We start from the raw sequence: 18,487 nt of genomic DNA, 5'->3' as shown, positions 1-18,487 counted from the left end.
AGGATGGAAGGGAGGATCCTTTTCTATACCCCCTCCTCCAGTCTACCACAGGCAACAAGAGCAGAGTAGAGGGGCTTGGGCAAGAATGATGGGAATAAGTGTGGGGGGGAGCAAGCAGGCACAGTAGAAAAAATGGAAGTCTAGAAGGGGTGGCCCTGAGGTGAGCAGATGGCCCTGTGTCGCTGGGCCAGAGGGCATGGAGCCACTCAGTATGAAGCTCTCAACACCACCACCACCCCCAGAATTGGTGGCCACCATGCCAGTGTCTCACACACACAGCCAGAGTCCACAGCTGGTCAGGGACCCTCCTCACTGCACACAGGAGGTGACAGCATCTCCCCTGAGGGTGAGGGCATGACCTAGCACCTTGGTGGACCAGGGGAAGTTGGCGTCTCACCTCAGGGACTCCTGAGTAGCTGTCTCACCTGCTGCTTCCCATCCTGCCCCTTCTGAGTTCTCCATTCAGATCCAGACCCTCTGGGAGTCAGGTCAGTCTAGGCAGCTAGGGGTGGTGAGGCAGGGCTGTCCCATCAAGGGCCCTTCTCATTTATATCCAGCTGAGTCTTCTGCCCTTGGAGGCCAGCCCTAGCAGGGTCCCAGAATCTGACATGCCCCACCTCCCATACCAGTGTCACTTGAGAGGAGCAGAGGTGTGGGGCAGAGGGTGGCAGGGTGAAACTAGGTTCAGCTGGTGCTCAGAGAGGGTCCCACATGATAAGAACGACCATGTCCAGGATATTCAAATGTTTTTATTATCCATCATTGTGGACAGACCATGCATGTGTGTTGTCAGTTTGGTACACACACACATACACACACACACACACACACACACACACACACACACACACTGTTTCTACTCTTTCCTTAATATATATTTTTTATTACTGGATAGAGACAGAGAAATTGAGAGGGAAGGGGGAGAAAGAGAAACAGAGACAGGGAGACACCTGCAGCTCTGCTTCACCACTTGTGAAGCTTTTCCCCTGCAGGTGGGGACCAGGGGCTTGAACCTGTGTCCTTGCACACTGTAGCATGTGTGCTTAACCAGGTGCACCACCGCCTGCCCCCCCACCCCTGTTTCTACTCTTCACTGAGCTGCTCCCCTTACCTTACTACTGAAAGCTAAAAGCTGGCTTTTCTTTTGAGTAGCTGAGCTTCTATGCACTAGTTGCTGGTCTGCTGTCACTGCTCAATACTGAAATGTCTCTCTTTCTTCCTGCCTCTCGCCCCATGTCTTTCCGTGTTACTATCACCGTCTCTCGCTCTTGCCTCTTCTCTTTGGCCCTCCAGCAGCTGCCTACCCTGCTGCCTACGGGCAGATCAGCCAGGCCTTTCCTCAGCCACCTCCAATGATACCCCAGCAACAGAGAGAAGGTGAGTCTGCGAGCTGGGGCCCCCAGCCTCCTCCCTGCCCCCTGCTCACCTCACCCTTTTGTTTGGAGTCCTCTGTGGGAAAGGGGACAGTGTGTGTGTAGCTGTGCTATGTGGATGGCAGGGAGGGACTGCAGGCTTGTGAACCATGGCCTGTGGCAGCCAGGCCTAGAGGTGCACCTCTCTAGGGTTCTGGAAGAGGTGCCCCCCCTTTCCAGATGGCTAGGATTTGGTCAGTGGAGAAGAAGGGACACTCATGGCTGGGGCTTTGGGGAGAACCAGGGAGACCAGCTCACCAAGGTCAGGAGAAAGAAACCATGAAAGGCCACTCGAACTCCTGGGGAAGGTCTCCATATCCAGTTGGGGGACAGGAGCACCCTAGTGCAGGCCTAGTGGTAAAGATGGTTTCTGAAAAGCAGAGGCCCTGGTGTGAACAGAGCAGGCCAGGGGAGGCTGGAACCCAGGAAAGACCCTCATCTCCTCCCACTCCAGAGCCCAGAGCCCCACCTTTGGGGATTCCATGGGTCTGCATGCAGAGGGCTCAGTTTGAGGGACTGGGACCACCTCTAGACCTTGTCTTCCCCGTGCAACACCCGACCCAGTAGCCTGCGTGGTCTCCCAGTGGCCCACATAGAGCAGACCATCCAGGAGCCACAGAATGTGGCTGCTGAGCCCGACTCCTTTTGTCCAGACTCAACACACAGGCCCCAGAGCCTAAATGGTTGCCAGCCCAGTGAAGCCAGCTCTGTGGTCTGACCCCAGCTCATCTCCCACCATCTCTGCCTTGCTGTTCTAATCTGTGAACACCCCCTAGAGGGGACTAAGAGCAAGTGGTTCAGATCTGTCTTATGAGTCCTCAAGTTACCTGTGAATTTCTCACAGTGCACGAGGTCCCCACTTGACATGCACACCTCCAAACTCACACACAGGGAACTCACTCCCTAGGCTTTGGACAGATCTCAAATCTGAGACTCTGTGCCCTGAGAAGACACCTGCAGGAAGGGTGGGCATGCATGGTGGCGTGCATAGCTCATACTCTGGAGTCACAGAGTGGACCCTGGGTACTCCATCGGCCCTGCCTACATCAGAGGGTCCCCTTGCTGGGCTGTGACCTTGGAGCCTGCCATGCCCTGCCCTCTTCCCCCAGACTGAACCTCCCAGCACCACATGAGCCAAATCAGTGTCCTAAGAACTAGGGTCCAAGAATCTCAGGGGTGTCCCACAGATACGTATCCACAGGCTCCTGAAATGGCGTCAGGCTGAACCACCATCATCCTTATCACCTATGGCACCCTGGCTCATAGGTCTGGAAGCCCAACCACTGCTTTCTCTCACACACTCACATCATTGCAGATCAGCACTGCTTAAACCAACATACACAGCCTCTGACACTGACCTTTAACTCAGACCCTCCTCCTGCAGCATCTCAAGACCCCAGAGATAAGCCAGCCTGGGGGCAGGTCACAAAGAGGGGTGAGGCACAGAGGGTCAGCTCACATGCTGGGAGGGGGGTGCAGGGTGGGCTATTGGGAAGGGGCCATCCTGAAAGATGAGGATATCGAGACGAGACGGGAAATTGAGGCAGAGAGGAACAGAAGCAAAGGCACAGCCACTGCTATGTATGAAGTGATCCTGGGGGTGGGGAGACAGACAGGGAAGGCAGTGAATTCCAGACCAAAGCTGAAGCTACAGAATGAGGCACAGAGTAGTTGACCTCTTTCCATCAGGCTCCCATCCCCTAGTGTGATGCCCCTAAAAATCCCAGGACACACTGTTTGCTGGGAAAGGCCCTCCTTCCAGAATCTTGTTGTCTGAGCTAACAGAAAACCAACAGATGCCCAAGTGTGCAGGGGTTGTGTGTCCTGTGGCGAGTTCAGGAAGGGCCCAGCCCTGTGGCTCTGGAAGGGGCTGCACTGTGGCCAGAGCATCACCTTCTGTCTCTGGAAGGTTATTGAAACTTTTCTCAGAAAGTTGGAGTGACCCACATGGACCCTCCAGACATAGTGGTCATGTTGTCTGCAGGTTGTCATTCATGAAGGAGGCTGGGGGTGAGGTGTAGCCATAGGTCTGTATCCGGGGTAAGACCAGGTCCAAAGGTAGGGGTTGGGCACTGAGGGGCTGGGGCCAGGGAAGCAGGCTGGGGCTGGGAGAACCGTTCCCGATTGACCAAGCCACACACCACACTGGTGGGACTGAGCCCAGGAACCCCAGCTCTCAAAAGCTCATTGTGGCTTTAAGAGCAGTCCAACCCCATACCTTCCACCTTCTGCACCCCACAAGGAAGTTTGATCCATACTCCCAGAGAGGAATACAGAATAGGGAAGTTGTCAATAGAGGAAATGGGACAGGAACTCTGATGTTGGGAACTGTGTGGAATTGCAGCCCCGTTATCTTATAGTCTGTTAATCACTATTAAATCACTAATTTAAAAAGTCCCACCACTTACATACCGCAGCTTATGGAGTAGGAACTTGGAGCAAGGGACCCAAGTTCAAGGCAGCTATCAGCATGGGATAGGAGCAGAGAAACTAAATAGTGAGGGGTGGAGGAGTAGGGGGAGACTCACATTGTTGCGGGGTGTGGGGGGCATGGGCAGGAGAGAGCAAATGCTTCTTCCTCTAGAGAGAGGTCCCTCTGGCCAGAAAGAACATCTCCCAGGAGATGCAGGAGAAAGAGCCTCAGAACACAGTCTGATCAGGAGCAGCAGGCCGTAGGAGTGTCCAGGTGGGGTCTGGAGGAGGTGTTACGTAGGTTAGACTTTCAGACAGGTTTTTGTCCTGAGGAAAATACTTGAGAACAATTACAGGCACAGAGAATGGGCCTGGGGAACACACAGCATGCTTGGAGAGAACAGAGCTAGGGCAAGGCCACCAGAATTTGGGGATCCATCAACGGGACTTCCCTGCAAGTGGGTGAGGGGAGCAAGCTTGCGCCGGTTCTAAACGCGCCGTCAGCTGGCAGTGTGGGAGGGGTGTCTGGAGGTGGAGACAGATGGCACAGGCCAGGGACCCAGGAAGCTCTGTGGCTCAGAAGGCTCCTTGCTGTGAATCTCCAGGAGGTGGAGGCAGATGGAGGAGGGGAGGGGCCCGTGGGAGGTGATGAGAGGAGGAAGAGAAGGGGCAGTCTCTGGAGTGGGTTGTTTTCTTTCTCCAGAAGTAGGTTCTCTGGCAGGGGCAAGGAACCTTGATCACTGGTTCTGGCCATGAAAGCCACCAGCCAGGATGACCCACTCAGGTTCCTGCTCTCTTCACTTTGAAGCGCATGCTCAATGTCCTCCAGCCTCTGCTGAGCATGTTGGGTCAGACACCCCTGACCTCCAGGCTGTGTCCCTTTACGTGTCCTCTGGGGGTTGGAAACAGCCATTGAAATGGCCATACTTTACAAGGTGGAATTGCATGGAGGCATTGTTTGTCTAAGAGGGCAGGAAGCAGACAGAGCATCTTGGGGAGACTTCCATTTGCACAGCTGGGGCTGGAGAGAGCATAGTGTTCTGCAAAGTGACTTTCCTGCCTGAGGCCCCAAAAGTCCCAGGTTCAATCCTCAGCACACCATAAGCCAGAGTTGAGCAGTGCTCTGGTAAAAAATAATAAATAAATAAAATCAAGCATTTGGGTTACTTTATAAAAAAAAGCTTGGGGAGGGGTAGATACCATAATGGTTATGCAAAAAGACTCTCATGCCTGAAGCTCCAAAGTCCCAGCTTCAATCCCCGGCACCACCGTAAGCCAGAGCAGTGTTCTGGAAAAAAGAAAGAAGGAAGGAAAGAGAAACCAAACTTTAATTGTCTAGACATTTCAGAAACCCCAAAGGCCTCCACAGTGTTGAGGTGTAGCATGGAGAGGAAGGGAGGAGAGTGCTGGCTGGTGTTTATATTCTGACTTCACCCCTCTCTTAGCTGTGTGACCTCTGGCAGGGGTCTCACCCTCTCTGGGCCTCAGTTCCTTCCTTTGTGAAGAGGGGCTGCTATCAAGACTAAGTGAGTGTACATGCACACACAGTGCCAGTGTGCCTGTAGTTCATGCTGAGCCACCCACCTTTCAGGGGATGAGGCTAGCAGGACCCCTGACGTTCCCTCACACGCTCCTGCTGGAGGAGGAAGGGTCAGTCTGGGTATCTGCTCTTCCAGTGAGGGCTGGAGGGCAGAAGGGGGGCTGAAGCCACCAGGGGCCAGGTGGGGAGGCATGGCTGCAGGCCAGGGAGCAGGAGTGGCCTGAGGTTACTACCCTATGCTGACACCAGCCCCCCAGAACAGAGCTGGGGCCCTTTGCTCAGCCTCCTGGGAACTGAGCACTGGCTGGCAGGAGGGATGATGTCTGGAAAGATGCCCAGGTCTCCCTTCCCCTCCACACACTCAGTCCTCAGCACCTCACTTCCAAGGCTCCTGCCAGACCTTGGCTTCATCCTCATGTATTTGTCAGCCATGCCCTGGGACACCCCCCCTCCCCGCCCCAGTAGAGTCAGTTTTGCAGAAAAGGCAACTGAGGCACCAGGAGGTTCAGTGAATTGCCCAAGGGCAGAGCAGGGACAAGAGCTCAGACCTGGGGCTCAGCAGCCCCCTCCCCCACTCTTCTGTGGCCACCCCTGGATCTTGGATGAGACCCTCCCTCCTAACCTCGCCCCCACCCCTCCCTGCTGCCGCTGCCTAACTCGCTCACCTCTCCTCTGTCTCTCTCTTCCCCCACCCTGCCATCCCTCCTCCCCCGCCCCACCCCTCCCTTCACCCCTCCCCTCACCGCAGGGCCCGAGGGCTGTAACCTGTTCATCTACCATCTGCCCCAGGAGTTTGGGGACGCTGAGCTGATGCAGATGTTCCTCCCTTTCGGTAATGTCATCTCCTCGAAAGTGTTTGTGGATCGGGCGACTAACCAAAGTAAATGCTTTGGTGGGTAAAGATAACAAACCAACTAGCTTCACCTAGGACAGGGCAGGGCGGTGCTTGCACCCATTCACCGGGGTCCAACGGCTTTTAACCCACTCCTTCACACCACCATCCCCGCCATGCTCCCTATATACCTCACCTCTGGCCCCTTCCCACCCCTCTTCTCTCTTATACTGTTCTTTTTGCTTCTTGGCTTGCCCTGTCCCCCCCCCCCCCCAATTTCCCTTCCTCCTAGTCTAAGAGATAGAGAGTCCCCTCCCACCCAACCACAAGGCCTGCTTTCCTGTTCCCCAAGACTAGGAAGGGGAAGCGGCCATCATGGACAGGGATGAGGGGGCAGGAAACCCAGCCCCACAAAACTCATCTTCCCAGTAGAAGCAGCCTGACCTTGGAGTTAAAGCCAAGCATGACCCTCCGGCTGGATGGTCTGTCCAGCTGAGACCCTGCCCCAGTCTGCCCCTTGGCCCCCTCTGCTTCCCTCTTCATCCTGCACTTCCCCCCACCCACCCACCCACCCCCCGCCATCAACCCTGCCCTTTGCTTCCCTCCTGCCATCCAATGAACCCCCATCCACCCACTCCCAGGCCACCAGAGCCACACTCTTAAGTCAGAGGAAGCTGAGGTCTGAGCTTAGCTGAAAATCACACTCAGTCGACAGCTATGAGACTTAGGAGGCAATAAACATCAAGGACTGAGATAAGCAGGTGGGGTTGAAGAGACACATAGGAAGAGGAGGGGGGTCCCAGGCAGGCAGGTCAGAGTGGTCCAGGGAGGGTGTGGGGGCTGGGATGAGAAGAGGCCAAGGTCAGGGCAGGAAGGCCCAGGGGAGACCATCGGACAGGGCTGGACGTTTCACATGAGGATGCTTCACATGGTGTGTAGTAGGCCCTGGTAGAAGGTGAGGACCCAGATAGTATCCAAAGAATGAAGATACACTTCAAGGAAATTCACGTGGTGGTGAGGGATGGGTGGGGGAAGGGGTTTGGGAGAACCTAGGAGCATGGCTTAAGGTATACAAGGTACCCAATTAAATCAGAATTGCAGGTAAACAACGAATGCATTTCAAATCTAAGTACATCTCAGGTGTTACTTGCAAGTTGTGGTGATATACTTCTGCTTCTACTAGGGATTTACTTGGTTTTGTCTGAAGTGCCAGCTTCCCCAGACATCCTGGGTCTTCCTTTACTTCAGACTTTCTGGAAGCCCACCTCATCCCACAATCCTCTTGTCACTCCTCCTTCGCCTCTCTCCTGCCTCTTATCTCTTCTGCCTTTATCCATCCTTTCTTCTGGGGGCCACATGCAGACATGTATCCCCATGAAGTGAGGAGTCCAGCCCCCAGAGAGTCACACACTGAATCAAAACAGAGTCTGCCTGCAGTTCAGTATCTCCAGGTTGAGGTCCAGATGTCAGCACAGGCATCCAAATAGAGGACTGGATAGAAGCCTCTATTGGCAAGGTCACCACTTAGGCAAGAAGGGGAGTGGGGGAAGGAGGTAAGAGCTTGAGTGGGCAGAAGCATCAATAAGCAGGTATTTAGAAAGGTCCAGTTTGGAGACCAACTTTCTAGAACCTCCAAGGAAGGGCTTCTGGGTTCAGAGTCTGTTTCTCCCAGCAGTCAGTACCCCTTCTCCTCAGGCAGCTGGTGGCATTTCAGTAGCACAGGGAGACCCCAAAAGTTCACTTCTCTTTGGGTTTGGGAAGACAAAGCGAAAGGGAGGAGAAGAAAGAGTGACACTCCCATTTGATGCGCAACCCACCTGATGAGTCAGCTGCATGTGCACAGGCTGGAGGTTAGTTACCTCTGCTCTTCACGGAAGCTTCCTCTGTAGAAGAAACCTGCCTGATGCCCAGAACATGAAGGACCCCCACCCCAGACTGGCTGTTTCTTTCTTTCTTTTTTTAATATTTATTTTATTTAGTCCCTTTTGTTGCCCTTGTTTTATTGTTATAGTTATTATTGATGTCGTCATTGTTGAATAGGACAGAGAAATGGAGAGAGGAAGGGAAGACAGAGATGGGGGAGAGAAAGATAGACACCTGCAGACCTGCTTCACTGCCTGTGAAGCAACTCCTCTGCAGGTGGGGAGCCAGGGGCTCTAACCGGGATCCTTAGGCCAGTCCTTGCGCTTTGTGCCACGTGCACTTAACCCGCTGCGCTACCACCCAACTCCCAGAACTGGCTGTTTCAACCACCTCCTTGGTGCACCTGTCACTGCCTGGCATGGCAGGTGGGCGGGTCTGCCCCCAAATAAATCTGGCCAGGAGCTCTCTAAGTACTCCAGGCCCCACCTTTCTCTGGAGAGGGTTTTTCTAGAAAAGGGCAGGTTCCTGTCCTGTCATCAGGCCCAGCCCTGCTTCTCCTTAAGCCTCTTAGATGTGTTCTGTCAATGTCTCTCTCTCCTTCCTGGAGACCAATCTTTACTGTGAGGAAAAAAAAAAAAAAAAAACAGCACTCATTTACAGGCAAATCATTGGCTTCTAGGCCTCAATGTCCTCTCTGTGAAACAGGGACTTGAGAAGTTACAGGGGTGCTGTGGGGGTGACAGCAGAAGGTGAAGGTGAGGTGAGGGGTTGGGGTGGAGAGGAGCTTCAGGAAGTGCTAGCTTCAGGAAGGAGGGGCCAAACTGGGGAGGCAGCATAATGGTCATGCATAAAGACTTTTAAGCCTGAGACTCTTGACATCCCATGTCCAATCTCTCAGGCCCCCACCAACCTATTGCAGGACTTGCTCCCTCCCTCCGGGCCCCAGCTGCTAACTACTCAACAACCAGTCAGGGAAGGGAGGTCTCTTGAGTCCAGAGTTGCTCAAGAGTCTCTGAAGCTTTCTGGAGACTTGAAATTGCTCCTCCTCGAGAACATTTTCTCTTTATTCTCCACTTGGTGGCTGGTCCTCCCCAAGATATGGTTCTAGCCCCCTGTTCTCTTTCTCTTTTCTCCTCCTTGTTCAGCCACATTTATTTCCTGCTAAGAGAGCCACCTAGCACCTGTGGCAGGTTCCAGCAGAGGAAGGAGCTTTTTAATGTGTCATTTTGTCTCCTGTCCTACCAGGGAGAGAGGCTTTTTATTATTTATTTTTATTATTATTTTTTAATTTATTGGATAGAGACAGCTAGAAATTGAGAGGAAGGGGAGAGACAGACACCTGCAGCCTTACTTCACTAACCATGAAGCTTTCACCTTGCAGGTGGGGACCAGGGGTTTGGACCCAGTTCCTTGCTCATTATAGCATGTGTGTTCACATGCGCCACCATCTGGCCCCCCAGGGAGAGGTTTTAGTTAACCACCCTGCTTAAAAACCCCCAGGGGGGTAGAGTAGCGAAACCTGCACAGTTCATATGTTTGAAGATTGCTCTGCTCTGCTAAGGACTTGATAGCAGATGTAAAAGTGAGTGGAGGGGATGGACCAAGATGGGGTGAGAGTCATGCAGATTTCTATCTGTGAAGAATTCTAAACCATTCTTGCCTGTGTTGGCACGTACGTTTACAGAGGTGTTGATTAGGTACCCTGGGCCTGGCTCTGACCAGGTCTGCCCACACCCCTCTGGGTGCACACATCCTTTAAGGACATTCACTTATATGTGCACACGCCCTCTTCTCCATCTTTAACAGTGTGGCTGGGAAAGCAACCCCCAGAAAAAGGACAAGAAAAAGAGGAAAGGCTAGTCAAATGATGAATGGAGCCAGATTCTGGGGCTGAGTTGAAAAGAGAAAAGAGCCACCACACTGGGAAAGGCAGGGAGGGGCCCCAGGCAGCCCCAAGTTACCAGGGAACTGTTAACCTGGGAAGCAGCCTGCTCTAGTCCTTGTATAGGAAAACAAGCACTCTGAGCAAGGCACTTTTGCAGGATAGTCTGGGAACCTAGCCAAGCTGAGTTTTATATGTTTTGCAGGATCCAAGTCCATTTTACAGGAGAAAAAGTCTCAAAAGTCAAATAAATTCCAGAGAATTGTAGGTTAAACAAAGCTCTGCAGGTTTATTTACTGGATAATCCCGAGGATGGGTGGGAAGGGCATGTTTTTAGTTATGTGCTTCCAGCTGTCCCAGAAAGGGGTCTGGTTTTAAAGCCTCCTGACCACAGAAGCCCCTTCCTCAAGGAGCCCCTGTTCGGGCCAGTTTGGGAAATAGCCATGTAAAGTGGAGTTTCTGTCTAACGCCCTGCCAAGCTGACTTCTAAACCAGCTTTGGCAATCTGGCCCTCCCACCCTGGGTTGCTTGTTTACAAAAGGTGACTGGGAGCTCTGGGTGGGTCTCTTGCCATTCCTGCGATACGTGCGTGAGGCAAGCTCTTCTGCAGTAGTCCGAGCCTGGAGAAAGCTCTCAACTTTTTATTTTATTCGGTTTACTATTTTATTTTTGATGATGTTCATCGCTGCTGTTAGTGCATAGTCTGTGGCTTGGCCAGGGCTTGGGGGGCTGCTCAGCAGGTGTGCGCTTAGCGCAGGGAAACAGCGCCTCCTTCAGGGCTCGCGCTGGCTCACAGGGAGAGAAAGGGAGGTGCCCGCAGGCCCTGGGTGCCAGGCGGTGGGTGTCCACCCGTCTGTCGGGACTGACCCGCGTCCACCAGAAAGCAGGCTGGTGGCAGCCTCGGTCAGGCCCGGGAGGGGGGCGGAGGGGCGGCGAGGACCCAGGGGGGGCGGCCAGCAAAGGAGGTGCAGTTTCTCCGCGGGGCCTCCCCTCCCTCGCTCCCTCCCCCTCGCACTCCTCTCTCTCCCCAGGCCGGCACCCTGTGCCCTCCCGCTGCCAGGCCCCCTCCTGTCAGGGAGGACAGTGTCCAATAAACTCCTCCACCCGCAGGTGTGTCTGCCCTCTCCCACCGACGGAGAGGGCTGCGGTGCTGGGGCCGGCCGGGTGGGGGGCGGGCGCCTCCCGGGGAGAGCGCGCCCCCGCGAGCAGCGCCGCCCACGGCCGAGTGCGGGGCAGCTCCCCGCCGGGAGGGGCGCGCGGGCTGGCGGGGGCGTGGCCGGGCCGGGGGCGGGGCCAGAGGGGAGGAGCCTCGAGCCCCGCGCCCGGCCCCGCCCCTCCCGCTTCCCGCTCCCGCTCCCCGCCGGGGCGGCCCGTGGAAACCCAGGCCCTCGCCCCTCGTGTCTCGCCAGGCTTCGTGAGCTTCGACAACCCGGCCAGCGCGCAGACCGCCATCCAGGCCATGAACGGCTTCCAGATCGGCATGAAGAGGCTCAAGGTGCAGCTGAAGCGGCCCAAAGACGCCAATCGCCCGTACTGAGCGCCGGCGGGAGCGTCTCCCGAGGGAGACCAGGACTCGCGCAGGTAACCCGGGGGGGGGCCAGGCGGGGCCCGGGGGTGCAGGGCGGGGCCCGGGGCGCAGGGCGGGGCACGGACGGACCCGCCGCCGCCTCCGACCTCGGTGCACTGCACCTCCGTTTGTGCAATGGACCCGCTGCGCCCGGCTCGGCTCGGCGCAGAGCTGTGGTTCCCTGGCAGGAAAGGGCGAGGCCACCCCCACCCCGCACCATCACCCCCAGAACCTAGAGAGGCGACAGTGAGGGCTCGAACCCAGGGCCTGCACCTCCAGGTCCATGGCCAGACCACGAGCGAGTAGGTGGCAAGAGGCCCGCAGTGAGTCGGCAGTGGGCCCCGAACCTGACTCCCAAACCTTTATTTAGACTCACTAAACAGGGGTTAGGAGATAACTCAGCTTTAGAGCACAGTACATGCCTTCATGAGGCCACAGAGGACATCACCATATACCAGAGCTGAGCAGTGCTCAGAATTTTCTTTTCTTTATTCCTTCTCCTTCTCCTTCTCCTTCTCCTTCTTTCCAAAGCACTGCTTAGCTCTAGCTTATGGTGGTACAGGGATTTGAACTTGGGAATTCAGAGCCTCAGGCAGGCACGAGAGTTTGTTTGCATAACCATTATGCCATGAGTTCTTACCTCTCCCATTCCCCAGAATTGGAACCCAGTTTGGACACAGGGCGCAGGGCTTACAAGAAAAAATAATAATGAGGGGCCAGGCAGTGGCGCACTTGGTTTAGTGCACACATTACAGTGGGCAAGGACACAGGTTCAAACCGCTGGTCCCCACCTGCAGGGGGAAATCTTCACGAGTGGTGAAGCAGGGTGTCTCTCTGTCTTCTCTATCACCCCTTCCCTCTCAATTTCCCTCGGTCCAGTAATAATAATAATAAAAAAGGGTGGGCTAGCTTGTGCTGCTGGCTGTTGTATATTTCAGGCCAGAATGTTTAAGTCAGATGGAGTGTGGCAGGTCTGGGGAAGAATACAAGGGACTAAACTGGGTGTGGGGGTGGAGTTCCAGAAGGGGGTGAGGTTGGGCTTAGGCAGGATAGGAGGGAGGGAGGTTGGCCTCTAAGCCCCAAGTCTCCCCAGAGTTGGTGCATCTCTCCCTCTTGGGAGTCCTAACTCCCCTTTGTTGCCCTGCTGTCTGGCCATTTGGGCTCCTCTTATGCTAAGATGGGAGTGTCTCCAACAAACACAAATAGAAACTGAGTAGCAACCATCGGGCTCAGACAGGGTGAGCACAGGGTCCTGTGGTTGGGGAGCACACCGAGCAGCATGTCTGACTGCAGGGTAGTCCTCCGGAGCTGTGGCCTTTGGTTCTGGGTGGTCATTTGCAGTGTCTGGCTTTGAAGGTGCAGGTGCATGGGCCTGGGCTGTGGTCTGGTCTAGGGCCAGAGTCCAGCTGTTTCCAGGACTCAGCCTTTACTTTGGCTCAGCCCAGCTGTCAGCTTCCCTCCCAGGCTGGTGATGGGCTGTACTCTATGAAGTTAAGCCAGAGGATGGCCAGGAAGGTGCCACCCTGCAAGCAGAGGCTGCTCCCCCCAAAAAAAGAGTGTAGTTAGCTGTGCCCATCAGAACCCTGGAGAGGCCCTTTAGGGAATAAATGAGTGTGTGTGTGTGTGTGTGTGTGTGTGTGTGTGTGTTTGTATGTGTTTGTGTGTGTGTGTGTGTGTGTGTGTGTGTTCACGCACCTATAAGAACAGCCCTTGGACCGATCTTTGTGAGAGAGGCTGTGTGATAGGAAGCTCAAGTCCCTAGTACTCAGGACAATGGTAGGCATTGAAGGGCAGCTGGAGGAGAGGTGGGCATGGGCCAAGGAGCAGTATTGGTAGGGGTGGGCCCTTGTCAGGTGGGATAGTGGGTTATGTGGCCGGTCCTGGTCAATGTGAGCAGAGCTGGTATTGGGAGAACAAAGAGCTCAGAGTGGATGGGCTGAGAGGAGAGGAAGAGACAGGAGACCAGTGAAGGTAGAGCTAGGGGCCATACTGGGCATAGAGCAATCACCTCTCACTGCTCTGCAGCTTGTCCACAGTACCCTGCTCCACCCCAGGGTCCCCTCCACACTCCCCAAAGGAAACCACAAAGCTGAGAGTGGCCTTTGCTGCGGGAAAGGCTGGCAGACTGGGCGCCCTGCAGACACAACGGATGCATACAGCTACAGCTCAGTTGCACAGAGCTGGGGACCAAGGGTGACCAGGAGGATTGGGACTCCATATCTTGGAGTCCACAAACCCCAGGGTGGGGACCAAGGATAATGAGGAATGCCCAGTACAGGGCTGGGCAGAGAGAGGAATGTAGGCCTGCACCACTGAGCACCCCACCAGTAAAAGGGGCAGGACAGTGTCCTGGAAGCCTTTCACGATGGGCAGAAAGTGGGGCGGGGGGAGAAGGAGGAGAGGGGCACTGATAGGTGAGCTGGAGACCCAGGCTCATTGTCTTCCCCCATACAGTAGATTGATCTTTTTCATGGCCTGTCCTGGGCAGAAGCGGGAATCTGGGTGTAAGGGGGGTGGGTGGGCAAGCACGGGAACCTCATGGCCTTCCGTGTGGCACTTTTAATGGATCAGAGCTACAGGAACTCCTAAAGACTTCGTGTGTTTAGAAGCAGCTTTAGTTGGACCACAGATTCCTAAAACAAAGGGTGTGAGGTGATTGGGAGGAGTCCATGATGCCAAAATACCATCCTAAAGCAGCATCTGTGGGTGCCGGTGTGACCTGGTACTTTCTGAGGGCTTTGAACAAAGAGGGTTGAGGCAGCTCAGATGGGGCCAGTGGGTGCTCATGCAGTGAAGACACACTCCTGGTGGGTGACTGTGCATGGACTGGACCACAGCACAACACAGCACGGGGACACCACAGACCCCTGAGCCAGCCAGCCAGCCAGCCTTCCACTGGACGGGCTCCCCCTGCAGGCAGCTGAAGGCACGGAAGGCTGGGGAGGTGAGAGAAAAGAAGGGAGGGTGATAAAGAGCACAGAGCCTGCTCCCAGGTCTGCTTGCTGGCCAAAGTGGTTTTGAGGGGCTCGTCCTATTTTTTTCTGGCCCTTTTGCCAAACCGCCCACATCCCTCCCTCCCTCTCCCCAACGCATGATGGTTGTCCTTAGTGGCCCTGTGTGAGGTTCTGCTACTGTTCACAGTTGTATCATGTGTCTGCATAAACAAAGTGTGTATGTACTTGTGTGTGTGTGTGTGTGTGTGTGTGTGTGTGTGTGTGTGTGTGAGTGTGTGTGTGTGATGTTGCTGTGCCCACGTCCTTGTCTGCTGGCTTCCTCCATCCCTTAGTTCTTTTCAGTTCTATTATGATTTGAGTGCTGTTCTCTCATCAAAGCTTCTAGATTGATGCTGTGGTCTGGTGCTGTATAAATATTTTCTTCCTTTTAATTTTGTTTTATCTTCTTCCTTGCCCTTTTTTCACCTGACTCTCCCTGCCCTCCCACACTCCCCTGACCTGTCCTGCCCTGCCTGTCCCTGCCTTTTCCTCCCCTCCCCTACCCACACTCTTGTCCCCCTCTCTTTTTCTCTCTCTCTACATATATAAATATATATATATATATATAAATCTTTTCTTCTTTTGTCATTCAATCAAATTCCAACGACCCAACCAGGGCCAGTCAAATCCACCACAGTCTCGCGCTGAGCTAGGAATAAAGTTCACGTAATCACATGAGAGTGGAGAAAACAGTCCCCCATCCGTAAGTTCAAATCAACTCAAAGTTCACAGTGTGACATGATGGCGTCATGTAACAAGGCTAAGAATCGGTTGCATGACAATTGCCGTCAAGTTTCGTGGAGGTGCTGTGATTGGAGCGTTTTTTCTTGGATGTTGTATCAGTTGATGATTGGCCAGTCATGATCACACGTGCATTTTCTTGACTTCTGTGCTGCCACGATCTTTTTTGCTGTGCTCATTTTTGTTTCGTTCTTGGTGCTTGCAGTGGTTTTACTTTTCTGTTGTTTGGTTTTTCTTGTTCAGCGTTTTGTTTTTTTCTTTTTTTTTAATGCTTCTCTAGATGTCACATAGAGACAAAGAAAAATTTAGTAAAAACAAAGATGAATTCCTGAATTGTTAAACATGGGGTCATTTACCTGTGCAAACTATTATTTTTTTTCTTAAAAATAAGGAAAACATCTTAAATATATATATATCTATGCGTGGTTGATTTTCTTGCACTTTGAAAATATTGTGATTTTATTTTTTTCTAGAAATTTGGGGGCCTTTTTCAATTGACATTTCCTAGGTCTTTTTCCAGTTAGGCTATTTTAAATCTTATTTTAAAAGGAAAAACAAACAAACAAACAAATTTCTATAGTAACAGAATGATAAAAAAAATTCTAAACCAAAAAAAAAAAAACTATACTACAAAGCCAGAGGCCTCTGAGAGAGAGCCCAGTAACAATTTTAAGGTTTGTACTGTAGCCACTTCAGCTAAATTAAATGTGTGGAGGGGAGGTGGGGAGTGGGGTTGTCCTGGGGAGGGCTTTTTGGTGGGTCTGGGGGAAGAAAAAAAAAGCCAGTGCTGATAAAAGCAAAATGCACCTTTTTGTTTACAACTGAAAAAGGGTCCTTGACAAGTGTTTTTTGATTTTCTTCTTATTTTATTTGGTGTTGTAATTGTTTAGACTGCTGTGTACGGTTTGCTGTTTGTTGAACCAACAGTGTGAAAACCTGCCAGCATGGATTGATATACGCATGATGTTGTCCCTCAACCGGGGGCTTTGCAGTTCTAACTCGATGTGAACCGCTCACCCCATGTATAAGTTGAAGTTGCTTGCTAGAATGGAGATGAGTCTCATTTGTTGATTCACAATGATTAAGCATTCCCCCTCTAATTCTAGTCAGATCATGATTTTTTTCCCCCTTAGAAGTGAGACAACACACTCCTCCCCCCCAAAAAAAATCATTCAAAACAAAATCAAGAACTGTCTGAGTTAATTTCAGTTTGATGATTAAATTCTAACTGCATTTAGGTTCTCCCATCCACTACCTTGAAGTTCTGAAGGTCCTCTCAATTCCCTGGCATGTATGAGAAAATGGTGCGTGTGTGTGTGTGTACGTGTGCATCTAAGCATACACACACACACACCTATCCTTGTCTATCCACATGTGCAGGTGAATCTTGTTTCCACAGATATCCAGATATATATATATATATACACACAGCCTCGCAAATAGTCGCTGACCCCGGGAGAGAATGGTTGGCTGTAACTGGAAAGGGATTCGGCAAAATTCATGTCAGGGGTCTGTCTTTTCCTCAAGTCGGGGAGAACTGGGCTGGTGGTGGTGGGGAGGGGGTCTTGGGCGGGGAGACGACTGTTAGACTTTGACTCTGGTTTGCTAGGCTTCTGTATACATATTGGTATCTGGGCTCGATCCTTCAGAGATGAGTTTAATTATGAATTAATCATTCCTCATTGTCCCAAATTCTCCCTTTAGAACCATCCCCTCAATCCAGAATTCTAAAGGAATCCAAAATCAAGAACCATCTCCCACTCAACCAAACTTCAGCCCCCTCCATCACCACTAGGCTTTCCAGTGGTTTCTTACTCTGAATAGACGAGTAATAGAAGAGATTTATTTTTATTTTTTTTTTTATGCATCATGATCATGACTAATTCTCATGCTGGTCTCTCCCCTCCCTCCCACCACCCCCCAGAACTCCCCCCAACCCCAGTACCCCACCCCCACAAGGCAGGTTCCTTTTGGTGTTTGGATGTCTTTTGCGTTGCCTCTCGTGACTTAATCAGCTCTGATTTTCTTCATTTTAGGGCAGGATGCTGAACGGGCTACATTAAAAAAAAAAAAAAAAACCTCTCTCTCTCTGTATTTATAAATGAGAATTGTTGGATGACACCTTTGACATATCAGCCAGTACCACGCAAGCTGAAGGAAGACTCCAGACACTCTCTGTGACTGTAACATTTCTTCAAGGAAAGTCTAGCGTTTATGGAGTTCAGAGGGCACGTGTTTGGGGAATACAAACAAAATTACACGACATAAAGAAGATGATGAAAAAAAACGAGAAGAAAAAAAATCACACACATATAAAAGGCAACTTTACAACAACAAAAAAGACAACTTAAGACCAGCTGGGGAGGCTGAAGGGCTGGGAGCTGGGAAGAGACCCGCTGCTTACCGCTCCGGATCCCGGGGCTTTCAGCCCTCGGGCGCCTGAGGCAGGCTGGGGCCAGCAGTGTGGTAGGGCCTGGTCCCCAGGGGCGGCTGGGAGGCCGCCAAGGAGCATCTTATCTGTCATTCCTTTAGCTATTTAGGGACCAAAGGACCAAACTTTTTATTGCAAATGTGTATGTAGCTCTATGTCACATAGAGGGAAGGGAGAATCACCTTCTTTCCTGCCTCATGGCTGTTCTCAGAACAGCTTAGAGCAATTCTATGAAAATATATATATATTAAAAAAAAAGGAAAAAAAAAACAAAAAAAACAAAAAAAAACAAAAAAGAATGCTTCAATGCTTTTAAAACATCAAGATAATAGTTCTTTGATACTTTGAGAGGCGCTTTGATTACCCTCATTCAAGTCTAAGACACTTTCCTATGGTTTTCTGTATTCTGTTGTCTGGATGGAGCTGTTGGATGAACAAATCAGTGGATATTTGGGGAAAGCAACAAAAACATCACAACCCATTAACCACGAAGAGTGAGAAAACTAGGAGGGGAGAAACAACAACAATAAAAGGACTCACAAGGCAAGATTGTGAACAGTCTGTAAATGCTTCTAACTCTTACCCCTCTTAAAATCATAATAGTTGTACAGAATTAAAAAAAAAAGGAAAAGTTTAAAATACCTATATCATAGAAGAAAAATTAGAGGAAAGCAAAACATAAAAAAATAAAAATAAAAAAGGAAAAAAAAAACTATAGAAGTTAGCGTAAGTGCTAAAAATCCCAGATGTTGTAGGACTGTACTTTTGTAGAATTTAGACTGAGCATCAAATTCCTTCTCCCCGCGAGTGCTGT

At 51.9% G+C, this 18,487-nt stretch overlaps 1 protein-coding gene across 40 annotated transcripts in view; it reads left to right on the top strand.

The window, feature by feature from the left end:
* Positions 1-18,487, top strand: part of CELF4 (CUGBP Elav-like family member 4) — a 343,362-nt gene extending 324,875 nt beyond the window's left edge. For 5 of the 40 annotated variants that reach the window (XM_060173781.1, XM_016190473.2, XM_060173772.1 and 2 more), the window contains 5 exons: positions 1,294-1,377; positions 6,113-6,196; positions 10,973-11,051; positions 11,351-11,522; positions 17,279-18,487. In XM_060173781.1, coding sequence (XP_060029764.1) covers positions 1,294-1,377; positions 6,113-6,196; positions 10,973-11,051; positions 11,351-11,522; positions 17,279-17,305 — 446 coding nt within the window. In that variant the 3' untranslated portion in view covers positions 17,306-18,487. Of the gene's footprint in view, positions 1-1,293; positions 1,378-6,112; positions 6,197-10,972; positions 11,052-11,350; positions 11,523-15,117; positions 15,944-17,278 lie in introns of those variants that run through there. The other 35 variants (XM_007528204.3, XM_060173789.1, XM_060173788.1 and 32 more) reach the window with 12 other exon arrangements.

Source organism: Erinaceus europaeus, chromosome 15 (assembly GCF_950295315.1).
Source record: "Erinaceus europaeus chromosome 15, mEriEur2.1, whole genome shotgun sequence".
NCBI classification, from domain to species: Eukaryota; Metazoa; Chordata; class Mammalia; order Eulipotyphla; family Erinaceidae; genus Erinaceus; species Erinaceus europaeus.
This window is presented reverse-complemented; position numbering and strand designations above follow the sequence as displayed.